The following is a 21486-nucleotide window of genomic DNA, read 5'->3' as shown; positions in this document are numbered from 1 at the left end:
CTTTCATACTGATTCATATGTGGGATCAATTTATTACATTTACTACCTGTATTTAGAGTGGTGTTTTTTTTTATTCAAAATAAATTATTCAAACATATAAGAGAAGCATTTAGAAAAGCATTTCAGAGATCAAGAGGTTCCTTAAAATATGAAGAAATGCTAAAATTGGGTTACAAAATATGATACAGTTAAAAATGTACATTAAACCACAATTTAGCCAAAATAGATATAATATAATCTAATTCTGCAACTTTCAAAAGAGGTATTAAAAATGCTTCAGTGTTGCCCTGGCCGGTTTTGCTCAGCAGTTAGAGTGTCGGCCTGTGGACCAAAGAGTCATGGATTTGAAACCGGTCAGGGGCATGTACCTCGGTTGCAGTTTGATCCCCGGCCCTAGTCAGGGTTGTGTAGGAGGCAGCTAATCAATGTGTCTCTCTCACAATAATGTTCCTCCCTCCCTCCCTCCCTCCCTCCCTCTCTCCCTCCCTCCCTCCCTCCTCCCTCCCTCCCTTCCTCCCACTGAATATGAAAATCAGTGGAAAGATATCCTCAAGTTTTGTTTTAAAAAAAAGTATGCACCAGTGTATGGATTAAAGTGATGTGGTATCATCTTCCTCCCCTGTGCCTCTGTGATTACAGATTTTACTTCATTTGGAGGTGACCTCAAAGGCTATCCTTGAGGCTCCTCATGAATGTGAAGCTCAGGCCAAGAGGCCCTCATAGCCTTGATAAACCCTGATTTCTAATCTCTAATAATTTGAGATTTGGTGAGAGTCTCTATTTTCCTGATATTTGCTTCATGTTTGATTCATATTTTCCTTAAATGGTAATAAATCATTCAGGCTGCATTGAAAGAGGGAAAGATAGCAGGATGTAAATGAAAGATTTATGGATTGACTATGTTTCCTTGGAGGTAAAACTGGTTGGGCAAACTCCAGGATACTAAGCAAGGTTAAAAAGTAGCAAAGTAGCAGAGTGGCATAATGTGAGGCAATGGAGATAGATTGTGTTGCAGCTAAACTATTACAGCAATATCTAAATGTCTATATCTACATCTCCACATACCTCCAGTATTCAGATAGTTTACTTTTAAATAGGCCAGTGAACTGGCCTTGCCCCACCTCTAGTGTCATATATACCGGTCTGCTAGAGACCATAGCTTAGAGCAGGCAGCCGCATTGGCTGATCTCTTGAGGCTTCTTATTGATTAGACAAAATATCTGGTATTCTCACTTGAGCTCTTCCAATTTCATGCAGATGTAATCCACCCCTGATGTGCTCCTTCTATTGACCATTTAAGTCCTAAGCAGTAGCCAAGTCCTTAGAGTGGGAAGATTCTTCTCCAGCCACTTAATATTTTTGGATATGGTTTCCAGAACAATTTGAAAAATATCCAGATGTGATCCTTGGGCTTTAAGAGACTCAAAGAACAGCTTCACCTGAAAAATAAGCAAGAAAAAAATGACTGACATGGTTAAAAAACATGTTCTCGTCCAAAAGGTTTTAAACAGCTTGCAAATTATACAAACACAGGTGCAAGCATTTCTCTGCCAACCTCTAAAAGGGTTTCTTCTTCTCTTCTTTTTCTCTTTTTTGCATAATTATTACTTCACTTTATCTTCAAACAATAAATAAAGTAAGACAGGAATGATAAATCCTCATCTTACAAGTGAGCACACTGTGGGTGAAGAAATTGTGATTAAGCCAAGTCAGAGTTAGTAGTGAGCTGAATTAAGTTTTAGAATTCTGAATTGCTTAAAGTGTAAATAAATGCTATATTTATTGAGAAAAGACATAAAACACTAGAATGCTTTAAAAAGAACAAATAGAATTATCAACAATAGTTCTTTTAAAAATCTTTAAAAATTCTTTAAACTTCAATATAATCATTCATGATAATACAATATAAACAAAAGAACTCATCTCTCAAAGGTAATTTTCATTTGGAATGCTATGTATTTTAAAAAGTTCTAGTCCTGCCCTGGCTGGTTTGGTTCAGCGGTTAGAGCGTCAGCCTGCAGTTCAGAGAGACCCGGGTTCGGTTCCTGCTAAGGACATATACCTCGATTGCAGTTTGTCCCCCGGCCCTGGTAGGTGGTGCGGGTGGTGGCCACTCGATGTGTCCCTTCACGTCGATGTTTCTCTCTCTCTCTCCCTTCCTCTCTCTCCCTCCCACTCTACCTGAACAAAAATTGGAAAAATGTCTTCAGGTGAGGAATGAAAAAAAAAAAAAAAAGGTTCTAGTCCCTTGCCTTACATTTACTTGCTACATGACATTGGACAAATAACTTCTTTTCTTGTTAAAAAAAAAAAAAAAAAAAATGAGAACTTTAAATTGCACCCATTTACTTGAAGTTCCACTACTTGAACATTCATTTTTAAATTGTTAGCGATATAGAGTCACAAACCTCTTGCAACTCATCCTTGGAGGAAAAGTGAGATGTTGTGTCAGAAATGATATATCTGATGGCAAATGAGCCCAGGTCAAATCTGAAAATAAAAAGGAATTTAAGTAATAGAAATACTGGTCTTATGTTTATTATATCATATATTTTTAAAATGTATAACATTAATAGCTATATAATAAGCTTGTATACAATAGATCATACTAATTAGCATAAGAATAACTGATATTCACTCAGTAAAATCCCAAAGCTATGAAATTTTTCTAATTTGACCACAAAATTAAAATGTAGATAAAGCTGCCCTGGCCAGTGTGGCTCAGTTGGTTGAAGCACCTTCCCATACACCAAAAGGTCTCAGGTTCAATTCCTGGTCAGGGCACATACCCAGGTTGCAGGTTTGATCCCTGGTTGGGGCACATGTGAGAGGCAACTGATCCATGTTTCTCTCTCTCTCACTCTCTCTCTCCCTCTCCCTTCTTCTCTCTCTAAAATCAATTAATACAATTTTTAAATGTAGTTAAAGCTATTTTAGGAAATATGACAACCTTATTCAGCAAAGTTTATATTTAAATGTATGTTTATGTTGAAAGCAGCATTCTCTACATTTTTTTATTATGCACCCCACTAGAAAAGGTTTTGGGACCAATACCTTCCCAAATTACATTTTTATTTATGAATTATATGCATAATAGGTAAAAAAATAAAAGAAAATTTAAATAGCATAATAAATAATATATGTGGTAATATTTTCTTCTTGCACATCAATATATTATCTACACACTTCCCCATCCATTTTGGACACCGTTGTGTTTAAACATTGCATTTATTAGGGCAATGTTACTTGGTTGAGCTCTCATTCTGAGCCACAGACTGCATCCTACACCCAGCGTCATATAGAGACTTTATTTGTACCACAGGTCAAAGGGATTCACACTGAAAAGCAGAGCACAGACAACATCTAAGAAATGGTTCCAAGTCTAGGCTCTGCACCTGGCCGGGCAGGAGGATAATTTCCAGCTACAAAGGCAATCGGCAGCATTGCAGAAACAGTCGGATCATTTCAGGAAGAAACTGACAGTCATGCTAACAACTGAACAAATGGTTCCAGTAGGGTTTTTAAGAAAACACATTTTTTTTTTTTTACAGCAGTTTCTAACTGATTTCATTTGGAAGTCAAACCCTTAAGGCCTGGGTGAGGGGTGGAAAATGTGCTTTTTGCTTACACAAAGCTGTCTGTGAGGACTCTGAGTCTTTTATGGCTAAGAAATGAGAGGTAAGAGGAACTGGGGATGACTGACATCAAAGATGCTGACTGACAGTCAGATAAACAGAGAAAATTCCACAGCTCTCTCATTCAGGATATTTTCCATACAGTATTTCATAAGTGACATTTTGGATTTGGATGAGGAAATGGCTGAGCACCTAAGCAGGGGTTTGTTGTGAGAGAAAGCAAAGCCATCCTGTACATTCCAATGAAATCTAATCATTATTGGGCGCCCCCGCTCCAGGGAGATGTTAAGCTCAGGAGCATAACACAGTACCCTCTAGTTCTCCCGAAAGTTGAAACCCCAGAACAGACACAGAAACAATCCAATTTTGGGGACAGGCTCCCAGAATACTTCTAATCAGATTTCTTTCAGCCACTGTATGTTCCCTGCTGTGCTACCTTTGCAGGGGAACAGGGGTTGGGAGGTGGGAATTAGCTCTCAACAAAATTCCTGAAGTTTCCACCAAACCAAAAGTTGAGCCAAATATGTTTGATGCACTCTATAGCTTCACTGAAATCCTCTGGGCTGGTGAGACAGTCAGGAGCTGAGGGGATGTGGCTGATGACGACTGAACTCAACTGGTACTTGCTCCCAGCATTCCTTGCCTGGGATGAATAAGTGAAATCTGGTTCCCATTCCCTTCTGCTCATTCCTCTCCCTTACACCTGGGCAGAGTCATTTGCACTAGTTTTAAAACCAAAAGGCTTCATCAAACCATTTGGGTGAAAGGGTATCATTTATATGCTTTGGGGGACACTTGGTCCCAATTGGTGTTAGGCAACTAAGACAGCTGGGTGGAAGGTCGCACAATGGAGATACGTGAATACCAACTTTTTGAGGAGCTGGGTCCAATTTTCTCTTACAAAATTCCAGGCTAATTGCTGCCCCTTTGGGTTTCTAGCAATTGCTTGAAGAAGAACTGCCAAGTTCTGTGTCTTGATAATCTTTCCTTCCATTGCCAGTTCAATTAATCTGAAGAAATAAAAAACACATGATTTTTATGGCTTGAGTTATGTAATGAAAATTAACTCAGACTATCAATATAGTAAAAGAATAGGAGAGAAAGAGGCATGATAAAATATGATGTACTAAAAAAGTAGCAAATTCTCTACTGGCTAATATTTTTAATGTTCTAGCTAAACTGTTACTTTTTTTTTTTTTTTAGCAGTAATTTTAGTCACTTATTATTTCAAAGAACTTTGATAAGATCTTATACAGTATTTTATATACAAGAATGTGTCTTTGCAATACTTTTCTTCCAGTTTCTGAAAGTAAAACTAAACCATTTTTCTAATATCAGTCACATGATTACTAACTAGGGAATATTCATTTTCGCTACTTACATTTTGACAATATGTTGTTTTTTTTTAAGTCAAAACAATTCAAATCCTGATTTAATTATTATCTGCCTTTGAAATTGGTGGGTAAAATTTTAGTGACGTCAGTGAATTTGTATCAGTTTACTTTAAACCACTTAGTTAAATTAATGCACTTACTTCATTAACTTTTCCTGATGTTTGCTCGTTGACAATGCATACAGAATTTTGTTTTTTTCAGCACCTGACATTGACCGTTCATATTGTTCCAAAAGGTAATTCCATCCTGCTGTTGTCTGAGCACCCACGGTATACACAATCTTTAAAACATCGGTCGGGATACTGTGAAAATAAAGCACAAAAGTAAAGAAAAAAGTTTTATGAAAGAAAAAGCTATTTTTTCTTATTATGATTTGAAAGTGCCATAACAGAATCACCCCTGACTTATTTCCAGTACCAACATGTCAAATCTTTTTTCTGCCAAACTTTTATAGAATTATTTTATGTAATTTTACTTTGCAAATTATTTGTGTGTGTTTTTTCTCTTACTGATGATAAAATGTTAGCAAGGAGAGTGATCATAAAATTTTAGCCTGCACAGAAATGAAAAAATAAAGTTGATGGAGTCAATAAATAAAAGAGATGCTTTCTGAAATAATAGCACTGGTTTATACAGAATTTTGTCATTAAGTGACTTGTATCGGTGCTATATAATTTTTTAAAGATGATTACTTGCTATTTTAAAATCACATTGAGAGTATATTCTAGTGGGCAGGACTGTTGAAGGTCATCTGACTCTCTAGGTCTAGAAAATTGTAATTTAGCATAATTGATTACCATTCAGTCCTTTTACAATTATCTGTAAAAGTGAGAGGATGCAATAATATTATTTTCTGTCCACCTGAAGAGACACTACAATTTTGGGGTTTTATTATCCTATAGGATATTAACTAGCTTTAACTCTAATTTGCTCTATGATTTTTTTATCCTTACCCGAGGACATTTTTCCACTCTTTGTTCAGATAGAGTGGGAGAGGGAGAGGGGAAGAGAGAGAAAGAGAGAGAAACAGCGAAGTGAAAGGGACACATCGAGTGTCTGCCACCTGCACAACTCAACCAGGCCTGGGGACAAACTGCAACCAAGGCATGCGCCCTCAGCGGGAACCGAACCCAAGTCTCTCCAGACTGCAAACCGATGCCCTAACAGCTGAGCCAAACCAGCCAGGGCTGCTCTATGATTTTTAATCCCAAATATGGTTAGATCAATTATAACTAATATTCATATTGATGGCTTAGAAAAAAACACAACACAGAGAAGTTGGGATGGGGCAGGAAATTTGCATTTATCACACAGCAACCATACACTAGGGATTGCACCAGTCCCTGTACATTTATTTATATAACTGTCAAAGCAACCCAGTGAGATTTTTAAAAAGTGAAAATAAAGCTCAGAAAGGTTAAGTAACTTGCTCTGAAGTGACATAACTAGCCATTTTGGAGACTGGATTTAAACCTGTGATTCTAGCATTTGTGCTATTTCCACTTTATATACTATATGTACTTAAATTTCCAATATGCCATTTGAATCATAAAACCAAGTTTAAGTAATTATATTGTAATCCACCTTGATATAATTTTAGTGCATTTTACTGTATAACTTTATGAAAATTGGTAACAAATCCATTATAAGTTCCTTGTAGATGCAGCACACAGTTGTTTTGTTCACCACTTAATCCTTGGCACTTATGGCATGCAAAGAACTATATTCTGAATTTGTGAATGAAGTAAGCAATCAATCTATGTAAGGAATTCTTCATTAGGATTAATACTAATGGTCTTGAAGTTTTTTAAAGAACTATAATATTTAATTGTGTATTTTTTATTGCAAGCATAAATGAGCTTTATCCAGAATATTTTCACAGGCATAGCATCCTCCTCAGCAGGTGAACCATCATATCTGTTGTGTATGGGCTTACTGCAGGTAAGCTCATCCTTCTTGGGACTAGCATAAACACAATAGTATTCTATTATGCAATGGGGCAGCAGGATGTTTACATTTTAGCCTTACTCATAACAACCCAATCAAAAAAATTTTAAAAAAGGGAGGAAAATAGAGCTAAACATTTTAGAATTAAATCCCAAAGAGCAGAAAAGTCCAAAAAGAAGAAAACTGGAATTGCTTTTTTTAAAAGAAAGATTTCAAGGAAAGATTTCAAAAGCTCACTGAGATTTAATTACTTGGAGAAAAGTTATGATAGTATATCACAGCGTAGAAAAAATTGACACCATTTCATTACATGGTACTGAAGTTGTGATTTCTTTTCTTCTATTTTAAAAAATGAATTTTTCTTAACTTACATACAGACTTGATTTCTCACAGCATCCAACTTTAGAGTCAGAGTTTTAACAATAACAATATAAAATCATGTGCTGGACAGAGATGAAGGCTTACATTGAAATAATCATGGGATCTGTTAGTGCCTATGGGTTGCAGCCACTAAACTGAACTGCAACATAATCCATTTGATCACTGGGTATCTTTCTCCTTATACTAACCACAGAATCAATTTTGCTACCACGTACATTCTTTAGATGGCTCAAATTACCAGTTTCCCATCAAAGTTGGAACTTGGGACCAAGGCTTGGTCTGTGATATTAGTTAATAAGAAAGCAAATACATTTTTGTTTTTTAAAAAGGCACCCCCGCCCCATTTTTCCCATAGTTTCCTCAGATGACCACTGATGTTTTGATTACATTGCTTTTTCTCTTTAAAGGGCATCACTTTTGGAGATGGGTGTCCCTCTGCTTCCACACTCTGGCTATGTTTCTGTTACCATGCCAGTGTTTATTTAGCTCTCCCCTATAGGGTCTTAAAACTCACTTTCCACAAAATGTATTGCACACTTAGTATGTAAGAGCATGAGCATGTTTTTGGTTTTGATCAAGGACTTTTACATTAAAGTGAAAGGAGCAAAGGTAGGACAGAAGTCAAGATCTACCTTAATTTTCCACTGGATTCCACCCACTGAGAGAAGAGTTCAGTTGCCTTCCGGATGCAAGGAGCGTGGTTCAGGTCACAGGCCAGCTTCAAGAGGGCGGAGCGGAGCAGCCTGTCCCAGAATGAGCCCTCATCGCTCCAGCTTTGCATGTCAATCACTGGCTTAAAATACTGGAGAAGGTAATGCTGCAGAAAGCACAGGATGGTTTGCAGAGAGGCTAAATTTAGTTCTTAACACAGCTCTGACGCATTGAAAGGCTCAATACTAAAACATCTGCTTGACCCTTTCCCCAAACAGAACTATTCATCTTTATATTTTTCTTTTTCTGGCCTCCAACCCACCACGCTTAAGAAACAGAGTTAGTGGAGTACTATGCAGCGGTAAGAAAGAAAGCTCTCTTATCCTTTGAGATGACGTGGAGGGACCTGGAAAGTATTATCCTAAGTGAAATAAGCCAAGCAGAAAAAGACAAATACTACATGATCTCACTTACATATGGAATATAATGAACATAACAGTCTGAGGAATACGGAAGACCCAGAAACATGGAAGTAGGGCACAGACTGACATCCCTCAGAAGGGGGGGTGGGGGGTGGGGTGGGAAGAGATAAACCACAGAACTTACATGCATGTATGCATGACCAACGGACATGGACAACAAAGCCAGGGACAGGGCAGGGGTGGGGTGGGGAGGGGGGTGCCAATGGGGTAAAAAAGGAGAAATATCTGTAACAAAAAATAAATAAAAAAATAAAAAAATAATAAAAAAAACTTAAATACAAAAAAAAATAATAATAAAAGAAACAGTTTCTAAAAATATAATTTAATTTCCGATCTGGGAGGGGACTATCAACTGATACAAGATACAATCACTGTAGGAGGCATGTTTTGCTCATGATCCTGGTACAGCTCTTAGGATGGTGCTGACAAGGAGCAAGGGGCACCCAACTATTTGGGACTGTGGTGCTAACTGTGCTATCAGCCAGTTTCCTCAGCTTCTCAAAAATTTAACCCCCGAGTCCACACAAAACAGACCAAGTTTCACTGATCCTGCAGACACTGTGTATTTACTTAATGAATTTTCTGAATGTAGCACAAACCTTGAGGTTTTCAGTGACATCTGAAATATTCCTTCTGTTCATCATGTGGTAAAACAATTCTAAGTGTCTGAGACCTTTGAGAAGGGCAGGGATGTTTTTTTCATGTTGAAGATAGCGGGTCAGGTCGAGGGCTTTGTCTAGGGTCAACCTTCCTGCACTGAGGGATAAGACATATGTCAGTGGTTTATGCATTTCTTACAGTTCTTAATATTACTAATATTAACTATGATATATAGAGAAATAACAGGAGAGGTTCATTATAGCCAGACCATTTGGTTAAATCCTATTTTTGCCACTTACTAGCTCTGTGATCTTAGAAAAATTACCTTACCTCTCTGGGCCTCAATTGCCTCCTTTATACAATGGGGAGAATGATAGTATATTTTTTTATTGTTGAAAGCATTAAAGCAATATATGTAAAGCACTTAGAATAATCCTTAGCACATAGGAGCTTTATAAATGAAATAAATACTAGCTAATATTAATATTTAACACCAAGTAACATTAAAGTGTTCATATGTTATGTCATTCTCTAATTGTTTAATTTGTGGCTTTGACTTGTTCCTCCAAGTGAATTTGGAACTTTGAGGACAGGTGTCAGGACCTTTCTTTTTTTGATGTTCCTCCAGAGCCTAACAGAGAAGCAGTAATTACTGTGAGAAGTACAAAACAAGTATTTCCATCTTATATTGTAATCTATTTAGATTATAAAGTTATATATCTTTTCTACATTTTTTAAGTGAGAAAAACAAGGAAACTATTATTCTAAAGACCAGAGTGGTAGGGTCTTCTCTGTAGAGGAAATATATCTTTGTAATGTCACTTTTGTACAGTGGTTTTCACGTGTGTTTCTGAAAGGACCTGTGTCCCCAAAGGGTCTATAAGCCATTCTGGCCAGCATCAGATTCCCACACAAAGATAGCTTGATATGGTAAAAAAGATTCTAGAACAAAAAGATGTGTCTGTTGAGTTTTTTATTAACACAATGCCCTACTTCCTTTGAGTTTAAACATTTTAAAAATTCTGATCTAAAAAGAGGGAATTGAAACTAAAAAGAAGTGAAATTTGAAAGAACTTTTGCTGTGACTTTGCTCTTCTCAATCACAATGACAGACTGCTTTAAACAGACTCATGAAAATGGTCTCTGAAATTTCGCCTGCAGACAGGGCTGGACCATATGATCTGCTATATTTTATAAAACACAAATCCACAAAATTTCGCTATTCCTTTTCACATGTGTAAAGATCATAATATATTGTGCAGTTGATACCCTTGAGCATTAGCAACAGAAAGAAACTGGGTATTAGATTCTATGATCACAGTTTTATAAAAAATGTTTAACACATAAAAATTACTTTATATTAATCCAGTTTCTCTTTTTGGCCCAGACTAATGTATTTCTTACTAAAACAAACACCATTATTAGAAAACTTAATATATACCTTCTTGAAAGAATTTCCATCTTAATATTCATTTTAAAGGGATTCCTTTTCTTTTTATAAGTAATTGTTTAATAAAACTCCAGCTCCTCATTATCTGCACAAAATGTTATCTGAATGTTTGTTTATCTTAAAGATTAAACATATATATATATATATAAGCACACGCTTCAACCCAACAGGAAAAATCTGTATCTACTTATTTGTATATAGTTTCAACTAAATGGTACCTCTGTGAAATACAGCCATATTCCTATGGAACCAATTTAGGGCTTTAAAAAAAATAAAATGTGGGACTAAAAGAAACAAATAGTTTTTCTGTAAGGAAATTAATGTTGTCATTTTAATTCCTCTCAACTCAGATGAGACCAAAGTCTTAAATTATATTTTTAAAGTATGAAAATTCAATTAAAATAAATATCTATTCCTGGGTCAAATTTTGTCTCCAAACTAAATGTGATTACTGATTACTTCCTTTATGTCTTAAATAGATATTTCACAGAACAGAAAAGGAAGAGATATATATTACTGAGGGAGTCCAGCAAGTTAAAATGTTCAGACTGATTATGGGAGTTTTAAATTGTTTCCTTATGCAATTACTTTTATTATAAAAGTAATATAAACTAATGACACAACAACTAGAAAGTAGAGAAGATGGGGAAAATACTTACAATTTTACTACCCTATATATTTACTAATAGCACTTTGGAGTATATCCTTTTGGGGTTTTTTCCTTTTTTTTTTTTTTTTTTTCACATTTAGGTTATTTTTTTCCCTATGTACATAGCTGAAAGCATAACAATACACAAACCTCACATTATTTTAAATGTATTCTTTTCAACCTCACATTATTTAAAATGCATTTTTCTATGTTGTCACTTCCTCTTCCTATTCAACACATCATCTTTTAAACAACATATATTAGATAATACTAATAATGCTAACAGCTAACATTCGGCAGGTACTATGTTTAGTGTTTTTTATCTGCCTTATTGTATGCAATCTTCAAAACACACCTGTGCGATAAATATTATTACTTAAAACTGGAGTTTTAAAGACTAGAAAAGTTTTAAAGATTAGAAAATTTAGGCTTAAAATGGTTAGATAACTTGCCTTAGGTTAAACAATAAATGAAGAGGTAGTACTGGAATTCATCTATTTTCAACTAAAATTTAAACTCGTAGTTAGCTCCATTAACCTGTCCATTTATTGAAGAAAAGATCATTGTTTTCCCACTGATGCATCAATAACTTAGTGTTCCTTCTGCTAAATTTAGGCTACCCATACATTTATAGGCTAGAAATAGCAAAAAAGACTTTGTAACTAATGGAAAGAGTGGCTTTCATCTGCTGAATGTCAATATTCTTCATCCTTTGTAGTTTTAAATTTTTAATCTACTTTCTCTGCAATCTTCGAGTTTCTCCCTTGAGCAGACAAATCTCCTTCAACTAACAATAAATAGCCTACCAGTCTGTTATGCATTGCTCAAATGTAGGATGGTGCTTTTTCTAATCCTAGCCTTCAATGTGCTATGGTGCCATGATGCTCCTGAGACCTATAGGGCTGAGGATTAAACACTCAATCTTCTCCCTTTTCTAACTTAGGAGTTCACTTGTACAGAGGAGAAGCTTTGTCTGAGAAATGTCCTGCTGGTTATGTTCACTCAAGTTGACCTAAATAAGCATCTGAACGGAAATAATGTCACACTGAATAAAATGAGTACATTACAGTAATTCTCAGAATAGGAAAGGCTTACAATGCACAATACTTCACCTGATTCCTCCCCCCTTTGTTTCCCCATTGGTCATCTTATGACCTGATTTATTCTACATACTATTCTGTTGATGATAAATAGAAAAGGAAAAAAAAAAAAACTTTTCCAGGAAAGTCTAGAGAGAAATAAACATAAGCAGCCAATTCTTCCATTTCCCTTCAAATTTCATATTGATTTCTCCAATGTGAGCAAAGTAATGAATGAATTATGTACTAGACTAACAACTCATTTAAAACTATAAAGGTTAAGACTATATTTTTACTTTTTGTTCAACTGATTACATAGGTATTTGGTGAAACAGCAAGCTACTAGCACAAACAAATTTTAAATCTAGGGTTAAAAGCTTAAATGCCTAGAGATTCCCCAGTAAGTGATTGAATCAAGCCATTCTTCTATAACGTCTTGGACTTTGGCACATGGAAGAGTGCAGGCCTGGTCTACGTGGGGTTCTTCCCACTGTACCCTCTTCTATGGTTGTTCTGTGGGAATGAAGGTCCAAAGTTACCAAATCTTCTCATTTTTAAATAGATTTCAAAAGTCAGGATTTTTATATCAAATTCTTCACATTTAAAAATATTGGATTAAATTTTTAAACATTGTGTGGGTCAAAATACCTTATCAGTGGGTAGGCTTTGGCCTAGTGGCCAGTATTTGGCCTCTGTTGAGATCTATATCATATGAATGATAAAACACTGAATGTTTGAATATCTGGTTACGAATCGGTTATTTCCTGTGAAATCAGATGAAGTTTTGTATTACCTTACTAGCTGAAATGCATCATGAATCAGACCTATTCTGTCCTTAGGTCTGAGAAGGGTGTGGTTCTGATTCAGCTGTGTGATGAGTTGGTCCCATCCATGCCCCTCATAGTGAACAATATAGTAGCCATTTGAGTTCACATTGAATTTCACCCAGCTGGTCTTTTCAGGTAATTCCAAAGTATCTAAGAGGAGAAAATTGAAATAGGCATTTTATTATCAACATACACACCAGGAACATCTCTAAAATTGTTAGCTTCCATAGTATTATTAATAAATCAATGGGGAAGATAGAATTTTGGAAGCGTCTTGATGATACTAATTTTCATAGTCCACTGGATGGTTTCTTTTGGGAATAATGGTCTAATTAAATTAATAAATTAATTAATTCATATGAAAAGGACTGCTAAATTTGTTTTCAAAAACAGTCGATGCAGTTCTAATAGGCATGAAAGGGCTCAGTGAGCCAGATAATGAGCATGACTGGAATTTGGCTTGATTTATTGGTGGCCTTGTCTCAAGGTTTAATTACTAGTCATTGAAATATGTGTATATAAATAGGTGATCCATTTCTTCAGTCATTATTTTGGGTGAGATAAGGACTCCAGATTGAATATGATGTTACGATGGAAACCCTCTCAAATTTCAGTGAAGTGTTTAAGGAGAAATTAAAATATTAAGTGTTTTTAATATGACAGAGATTATATTAGGTGGTAAAATAACATTATCATATTCTCTTAATAACTCTGTGAGGTCTAGTCCTCATCCAAAATAAGATGAGAAAATTGAAGCTCAAGAAGAGGTAAAACATTTTCCTAAGGCCACAGATCTAACAGATGACAGAGGGATGATATCAATCCACAGACAATACATTCCTAAATGCATGCTTTTCTCCATTATACATTTTTGCCTCATGGCTTAACAGCTGGATTACTAGGTATTACTAATTAGTAGGTATTACAAGACAGGATGCCATCGTTTCTTGATATAAATAAAACCTATCTCTGAATGCTAAAAGCACAAAAGAACCACCCACTGAATGAAAATTTTACTTCCTAGCTAAAATGTTCTTTCAGTAACTAATATATGGGTAAATGAGAACTTCCTCAAACTTAAATTTTTTATTAGTAGTACCTTCTCTCCAAATAGTTCAGAACATATTGAATTTCAGAATTGAAACACCTGTTTTGGCTAATCAGTTCATTACCTGTCTTTGATTTTAGAATGTGTCTGTGAATCACATTAGAGGAACTTGTGGAGTAGGTCAATGGAATGTGCCAAAGGTACCTAGGTTAAAAGTAAAGATCGTTACAAATTAAATGAATGGCCACTTCAGTGTTCACACTGTCAGATTCAGAAAAGCTGTAAAAGGCACATAACCATCCATCCTTTACCTTATCAGTGGCCTTATCAATGTTTTAGGCCACTACCAATGGATGGGTATGCAATAATTCTTCCATGATGATTATAAAGGTGCAGCAGTATATACTCAGTTGAAGTCTGTCACAATTGCCTGTGCCATTTGCTGTCTAAATCTCATACCACAATAAGTTCAGTTAATTATTTTATTTAAGGATGAAAAAAAATCCAATCTTCCTTTCACATTTCCAAAAACTCTGGTAGCCTGATTCAGATAACTAATTCAGATAACTGAACCAAAGCTGTGGGGGAAAGCCTTAAGAAGTCTAGATCTCATTCCAGTATGATTTTGCACTTATCCTTTTGTTAACAAAGCTAATCACACCCAACTGCCCAGCTGTGAAGTAACTGTAAGTGGTCAACAGTTTAGGATTGGCAGGTCAGTTAGTCCAGAGAGCAGAAAAGTAGCATGGATAGAAGCAAAAGACCTCAGTTACTTTTCAGTGGCCCTACTATAGTAAATAACAGAAACTGGCTATTTTTACTCACCAATTTTTTAGCAGCTTCTGGAATTTATTTCTTCTACCACATTAAACTATATTAGTTATAGTAACCCTGCACATGTAAAATCATGTGTTTGAAAATACCAATAGGTGTACAATGGAAAGGAAAGTGAAAATATTCCCATTAGTCCTCAAAAAATATAAAAATAAAGAAAACAACGTACACAGACTCCATCTAGTAAAGGGTCAGAAGGGAATTATCTACTTGCTAACCCACAAAGGGTACAGATAATTAACAAAGCAACTGAAATATTTACACTAAAAGGTAAAAATAGACACATAGATATTGCCAAGACTTAATGGATTGAGATTCCTGGATGAATTCTGGCTCTGGAAGGAAAGGGATTTTTCCATATAAACATATCTAGGAATAAAAAGAGGAAGAGCAGCATTCATAAGTATGAGTAGGCATGAATCAGAAAGTGGCAATTTAAAAACACGAATCTAAAAACTGCCAAAGGTAGAGGAAAAATACAGACCATTGTAGATCTTTGTTATTCTGGACCATCCACACTATTGAACTCTCTCATGACATTTTGATAAGTTACAAAATTGTGAGTCCTGCTTTACCAATAATGAATCAAACATAAAAATTTTCCATGCTGTGTTGCCAAGCGACAAATTGTCTAAGATCTTTGAGGTTCAGACTTCAGAAGGACATACAGAAAAATGGAAAGCTGTGTCTCACATAGAGAAGCAGTGTAAGAGTTGCTGTTTGATTGGATATAGGTACCTGATAAAACAAAAAGAGAAAACATTCTCTTTCTATGTGCATATTCTATATGTTAAAGACCTTGAATTTGATTCTGAGTCTCAGAAAAATTCTAGAATTGTTATTAGACAGCTAAATGTTTAGAAAAAAGAAATAATAATCATAAGCACCCATACAAATTCACTTGAATTATTTCACTTTAAATTAACATTATTCCTCTTGTTAATGGACTAATAGATCAGAGAAATGTGAACAGTGTCATGTTTCTTGATTTCAGTAAAGGCTTTAACAGGTTTTCTCAGGATAAGCTGGTGAACAAGACAGTGTGGTTAATTGGATTTGCTTTTATTATTACCAAGGACATCACATGTTTTAAGACATTACATTTATAATCTATTACTGAAAATAAAAAGGCAACAGGAGGTCTTAGCATCTAATTGATCACATAGGGAATATTCTTTCTCTTCTGATAATTTGTATAGCTGTCATAACACTTCCTAGGTATAGGCCAGTCACATACTTATTAGGGCCCGGAAATCTAGTATTGAAAAGAGTCAGGGTATATTATAATGGGAATATGACTGACCACCCCCTGCCTCAGAACTGAGTTTCTAAAGGTGGCTGCAGAATTATTAAGCACGCAGTTGGGAACCACGCAGTCTGGGCCACCTGCAGCTCTCTAAATCTGTTATCAAGGCTACTTTAGGCCTTGGATTCCTGCATAGAAACAGCATCCCATAGTTGCCAGAGAAGCTGAAAGAAGGTTAATGCCATAACAAATCCACTGAGCTGAGGTAAATTAGACCAGCAGAAGAAAAACAGCCACCTTTCCTGCAGGGCCCTCCACTCGGGGTCCTCTTGGAACACCCCGCTCAGGAAGCGCTCCTGCCGCAGTCTGAGCAAACGCCCTTCTTGTTCAACCACCACCAGGGGTATCCCTTTCTGCAGCGTCCACGTAGCTGTCATTTCTTTGATCTCCACATTTACTCCCTGAAAGGTGAGCTGAAATGACAAGTGACCGGTTAAGTCAAGACAGAGGAGAGAAAACCGAGATGAGAAACGATGGGCCCCGGGATGCTAGAAAGGAGGCTGGGGGAGGAGGACGGACTCAGGCGCGGTCTCAGGCAGAGCAATGCGGGGACTAGATCTGGCTGCTCTCTGCCAGTGACCTGCGGGGGGGGGGGGGGGGGGGGGTGCAGGTGGGAGCGTGAGGGTTAACGCACTGCGGCAGGAAAAGTCAAGAGGAAGGGCTTGAGACCGGAGCCTTTCTCCAGCTCCCTTTCAAAACAAAAATAAAAGAAACACCTCTCCATTGTAATAATGGTGGAGTCCGGGGTGGGTGGTTTGGGAGAGAAGGCTTTCTTTAAGGGGAGCTTTAAATATTCCAGCAGAACAATATATCGATAGAGGTATAGTAAATGGAAAACAAAACCTCTCGCTTCTCAAGTATGGATTTCTGATCATTGGATAGTCCTGAGTCTTCCTTTAGAAACCATAGTTTATGGGATTACTATGACTTTTTTAAAAAAGAGGGTTTTTGTTGTTGTTGTTTTATGATGACTTTCTTTTCTCTCTCCCATGACTTTCTTTTCTAGCTCCTAGAACTTCCCAGAAGTAAACAAAAAGACAGGGCCTCAAGAAAGCCAGAAGCCATTCACTCTGTTTCCAAGCCTAACACACTGGGTTTGGCATTCTTCAGAGCCTAGAGGATGTCATTGCAGGGGTAACCACTCCAGGAATTTGGAGCGGAGCTACTTTTAGCTAGCAGTGGGCTTGTGGGAAAGCCGAATTGTAACAACAAAAACATAGTAACAGCATCATCCCCTTAAATGGCCTGAACATTCTTTCTTCAGTCAGCTTTGTTTCAAGGAAAATTCTGAAGTCTGTCTTCCTCTCCAGTTATTTAAAGGGACAATTGGGCTATTCTACACACTCATTCCGGTCAGGTGACCGGCCAGATCTCTTCTGCTCTGTAGGTCTCTTTATACTTACTGCGCTGCTTATCTTCTTGGAATCAGAATAACAAAATCCACCAGATGTGAAATCACCTTCGAAACAACTCTGTAAACAAGAATAAAAGAGCACTGCCACGGGGGCACTGACAGTTGACTGAACATGCATATTAGCCATGAATGCAGATGTTTACTAGCATAGCTAGATGAGATTTAATTCATCTAGACATGATGATGAGCACAGCAATTCATGAAATGAAAAAAGGCATCTTCACAGTGACCAGAGGAATTACACAAAAGTTACTTCATAAATTGCTATGCTCCTTGTCATGTCTAGATGAATTAAATCTTCATCTTTATATTTAAAGTTTGCTAAAGAAGTTAAATGTGTTGGGATAACTGTTTTAGGGTTGGATCAAGTTGTTGAAATTTTCTTTCATTTATTTCCTTTCCCCTAGGAAAAGTCCTACTTTATTCTTTTTTTTTTAAATTTTTTTTATTGATTAATTTTTGTTACAGATGATTCTCCTTTTTTCCCCCACTGATTCCCCCTTCCCCCTCCCCTCCCTGCCCCTTCCCCAGATTGTTGTCCATGTCCACTGTTCATGCATACATGCATATAAGTTCTGTGGTTCATCCCTCCCCCACCTCCCCACTCCTTAGGGGATTGTCAGTCTGTACCCCGCTTCCGCGTCTCTGGGACTACCCCATTCCTCAAACTGTTATGTTCATTATTTTCCACAAATAAGTGAGATCATATGAAATTTGTCTTTCTCTGTTTGGCTTGTTTCACTTAGGATGATACTTTCCAGGTCCCTCCATGTAGTCTCAAAACATAAGAGATCTTTCTTCCTTACTTTTTTATTCTGAATGTTAGCCATGTCCCTATTGAGCCTTTAGGCAACTGTATCTAGTATTAACTTTATCTTATCATATCATAAATTCCTCAACATTGGGAAAAATGCCTTTGCTTACCTGGCTATTTCCAGTGACTGCCATAGTAGCATATATATAAGAATTCAGACAAAAAAAAAATGAATTCAGAATTGATATGACACCTAAGAAAATCACCAGCTTGGCAATCAACCCTTGAAACCAGAAGTTAATGCTCCAAGGGCAGCCGTAGCTAGGAAAAATAATATATATACTGCCTGAAGCTCTCACGTGCTATGAAATGATTTTATGAAAAATAACAACATAGAATTCTTCTAATTTCCAAGTTGCTATTGGCATGTATTAGAATTGACCTTATGTGACACAATACTGAGTAAGACATTTTCAGGAATTTATCCTTTTCATACCACAGTTTCATTTGGTATCAGAAGGGGGTCAACTAGAATACAATACCTTAAAGGGAAGGTTAAATGGGAGACTTTCCTGATAACTAGGAAGAAGCTGTGGTGTAATTGAAAGAACGAATATTGGAGTTAAAGTCTGAAAACAGATTTTAAGCACTGACTCCACCACTCACTCGGTATATGATCTTGAGCAAATCTCTCCCTTGGTATTAGTTTTCCGATATGTAAAAATGGGGTAAGAATGCCTACTTTTCCTTCTTGATATGGTTATAAGCATAATGTGACAAAAATTAACATAGCAATATTCACAGTTAGCTTTTTTAAATCCTCTTATTGTTGGCCAAATTTCTCCTTTAGTTTCTCCCCCACACCCACTACACACACACCAAAGACAGATTGAACAAGTAGAGTTGAACCTTAAAATTTGGACAAAAGTTAGGTGTTGTATAATAGAAATTACAAAGTCTTTAAAGATTTTGGAACATGGGAGGATAAAAGTGTATGGTTAACCACAGAAGGAAAACCAAAGAGAAGGAGGTCAAGTATCAAACCCCTCTGGCTAACCCAGTGTGGCATCCTGGTTTAGTATGGAGCCCGAGGAAAAAGGAAGGTGCTGCCTTCTAAGAACCCTCGTAGTTTGGCAAGCAAAATAAATATTTGTTGACAATGGAACTATTTATAAACCTTCATAATTAGCCTGTCACCTTATAGACTTAACAACAGTCTACTGTAACCCAACTAAAGACTTACATTTGACAGACTGTTCCACAAATCATCATTCTTAGCATTTCTGTAGCTGAACTTCTTTAAGTAGTGAATAATTCCTTTCTGAAATTTCTCCTCACTCAGGAAATCCTTGAGCATATTCAAAGTACAAGCTCCCTTTAAAAAAAAAAAAAAAGAATATGTAAAGGAAAAGGTGATATGACATATTTTTATTTAAGGAAGCTTACTTTTATAGAACATGCACAATGTCTGAAACATGAACAGCAAATAAAATAAAAAGTGAAACAGGTGACGGTAACCTGGCAGCACCAACTTAACCTGCTGACTTCACAGGCCTCCTGAGATGTCTCCTGAAAGCAGAGCTTCCCCTGCCCACAGCATTTGCTACCTTGTTGTAGGAAATGGTGTCAAACATTTCTTGTATTTGAGTAGGAGTTTTTGCTTGATTGGAGATAGGACGGGAGGAATTTAATGAATCTTTTTTAATTACTTCAAAACACACTTCCATAAAATAGTCATCCTAAACAGGAGAGAGCAATTTTTTTCAATTTCAGTTTGACAGTCTCAAAGCCACAGAACACATGCTAGGTTTAGTAAGATATTCTTAGAAGTAAGTATGCAATCAATATTCCTTACCATTGATTGTTTCTTTCCCTTTATATATTTCCCTTTCACCAATTCTCTACTTCATAAAGGTGTCAATCCAACATTTCCTCAGATATGTCATGAATGTTTACCAGCCACCAAGCCTTTGGATACAGAACTAAAATGACTGGTTCCCATTTAGCGAACACTTGCTATGTGCTAGGTAGGACCTTACCTCCATCATTTGCCATCCTTTCAACATCCTGCTTGGGAAATGCATTATTTACATTTTTATAAGTGAGAATATATGAAGCTTTGGGACTAAAGCACAGATTTATCACATAGCAAGTAGGAAGACACTGACTTTGAACCTATGTCTCTCTATACCATACTGGACCAAATGCCTACCCCAAAGAGCTATTAACCTTTATTAAGTGGCTTGATGGGGTGTTCAGGCCCCCTTGTGCCTATAAAAAGACATGTTTGAAGAAATCTTTTTATGCATCTTGGGGAAGTAAATAATAAGCCTTTTGTAAATTCTAGAGGAGTGTGCCCCCAGTCATGCCTAATTCAGGTTACATGCCAAGAATTCTGCACTGGATGGGCAGCCATGGGCATCGTCTCTTCCTATATCATTGCATATGGATAGTGATATTCCTCCTTCTCACTCCACATACACAGCTGTGTATTTGTGTGCTAGTTGAGGTCTCTGTCCACAGATATTTTGGTTGAGGGGTTTATGTTATGGGCTGAATTGTGTGCCCCTCTCCAAATTATAAGTTGAAGCCCTAGTCCCTAGCATGTGGCTATATTTAGAGACAGGGCCTTTAAAGAGGGGATTGAGTTAAAATGAAGCTGGTAGGGTGGGCCCTAATCCAACCTGACTGGTGTCCTTATAAGAAGAGGAAATTTGGACACGCAGAGAAATACCAGAGGAAAGACCACGTGCAGATATAGCAAAAAGAAGGTCTCTGTAGGCAAGAGAGAGGCTTCAGAAGAAACCAGACCTGCCAACACATCGATCTCAAACTTTTAGCCTCCAGAACTATGAGAAAGTAAATTTCTATTGCTTTAGCTACCCAGTCTGGTATTTTATCATGGCAGGCCTAGCAAATAATACAATTTGCTTTGTATATCAAACAAAACACCACAGGCTCAAAAACACCATGCTATATTGTTTTCTTTTTAACATTCACTAAAAATTTTAACAGTGAATTGATTATTCCTTAGG

At 36.7% G+C, this 21486-nt stretch overlaps 1 protein-coding gene across 1 annotated transcript in view; it reads right to left on the bottom strand.

Moving 5' to 3' along the window:
* Positions 1 to 555: 555 nt before the first annotated feature.
* Positions 556 to 21486, bottom strand: part of ERAP2 (endoplasmic reticulum aminopeptidase 2) — a 35633-nt gene continuing 14702 nt past the window's right edge. The window contains exons 7-18 of the mRNA XM_036280624.1: positions 20059 to 20190; positions 19695 to 19826; positions 17687 to 17755; positions 16521 to 16696; positions 14268 to 14347; positions 13062 to 13245; positions 9090 to 9246; positions 7990 to 8174; positions 5170 to 5331; positions 4505 to 4645; positions 2409 to 2490; positions 556 to 1439 (exon numbers count right to left, since the gene is read on the bottom strand). Of these exons, the coding sequence (XP_036136517.1) occupies positions 1296 to 1439; positions 2409 to 2490; positions 4505 to 4645; positions 5170 to 5331; positions 7990 to 8174; positions 9090 to 9246; positions 13062 to 13245; positions 14268 to 14347; positions 16521 to 16696; positions 17687 to 17755; positions 19695 to 19826; positions 20059 to 20190 (1644 nt within the window). The 3' untranslated portion in view covers positions 556 to 1295. The remainder of the gene's footprint in view (positions 1440 to 2408; positions 2491 to 4504; positions 4646 to 5169; positions 5332 to 7989; positions 8175 to 9089; positions 9247 to 13061; positions 13246 to 14267; positions 14348 to 16520; positions 16697 to 17686; positions 17756 to 19694; positions 19827 to 20058; positions 20191 to 21486) is intronic.

This window comes from Molossus molossus, unplaced genomic scaffold, assembly GCF_014108415.1.
Source record: "Molossus molossus isolate mMolMol1 unplaced genomic scaffold, mMolMol1.p scaffold_m16_p_3, whole genome shotgun sequence".
Classification (NCBI taxonomy): Eukaryota; Metazoa; Chordata; class Mammalia; order Chiroptera; family Molossidae; genus Molossus; species Molossus molossus.
This window is presented reverse-complemented; position numbering and strand designations above follow the sequence as displayed.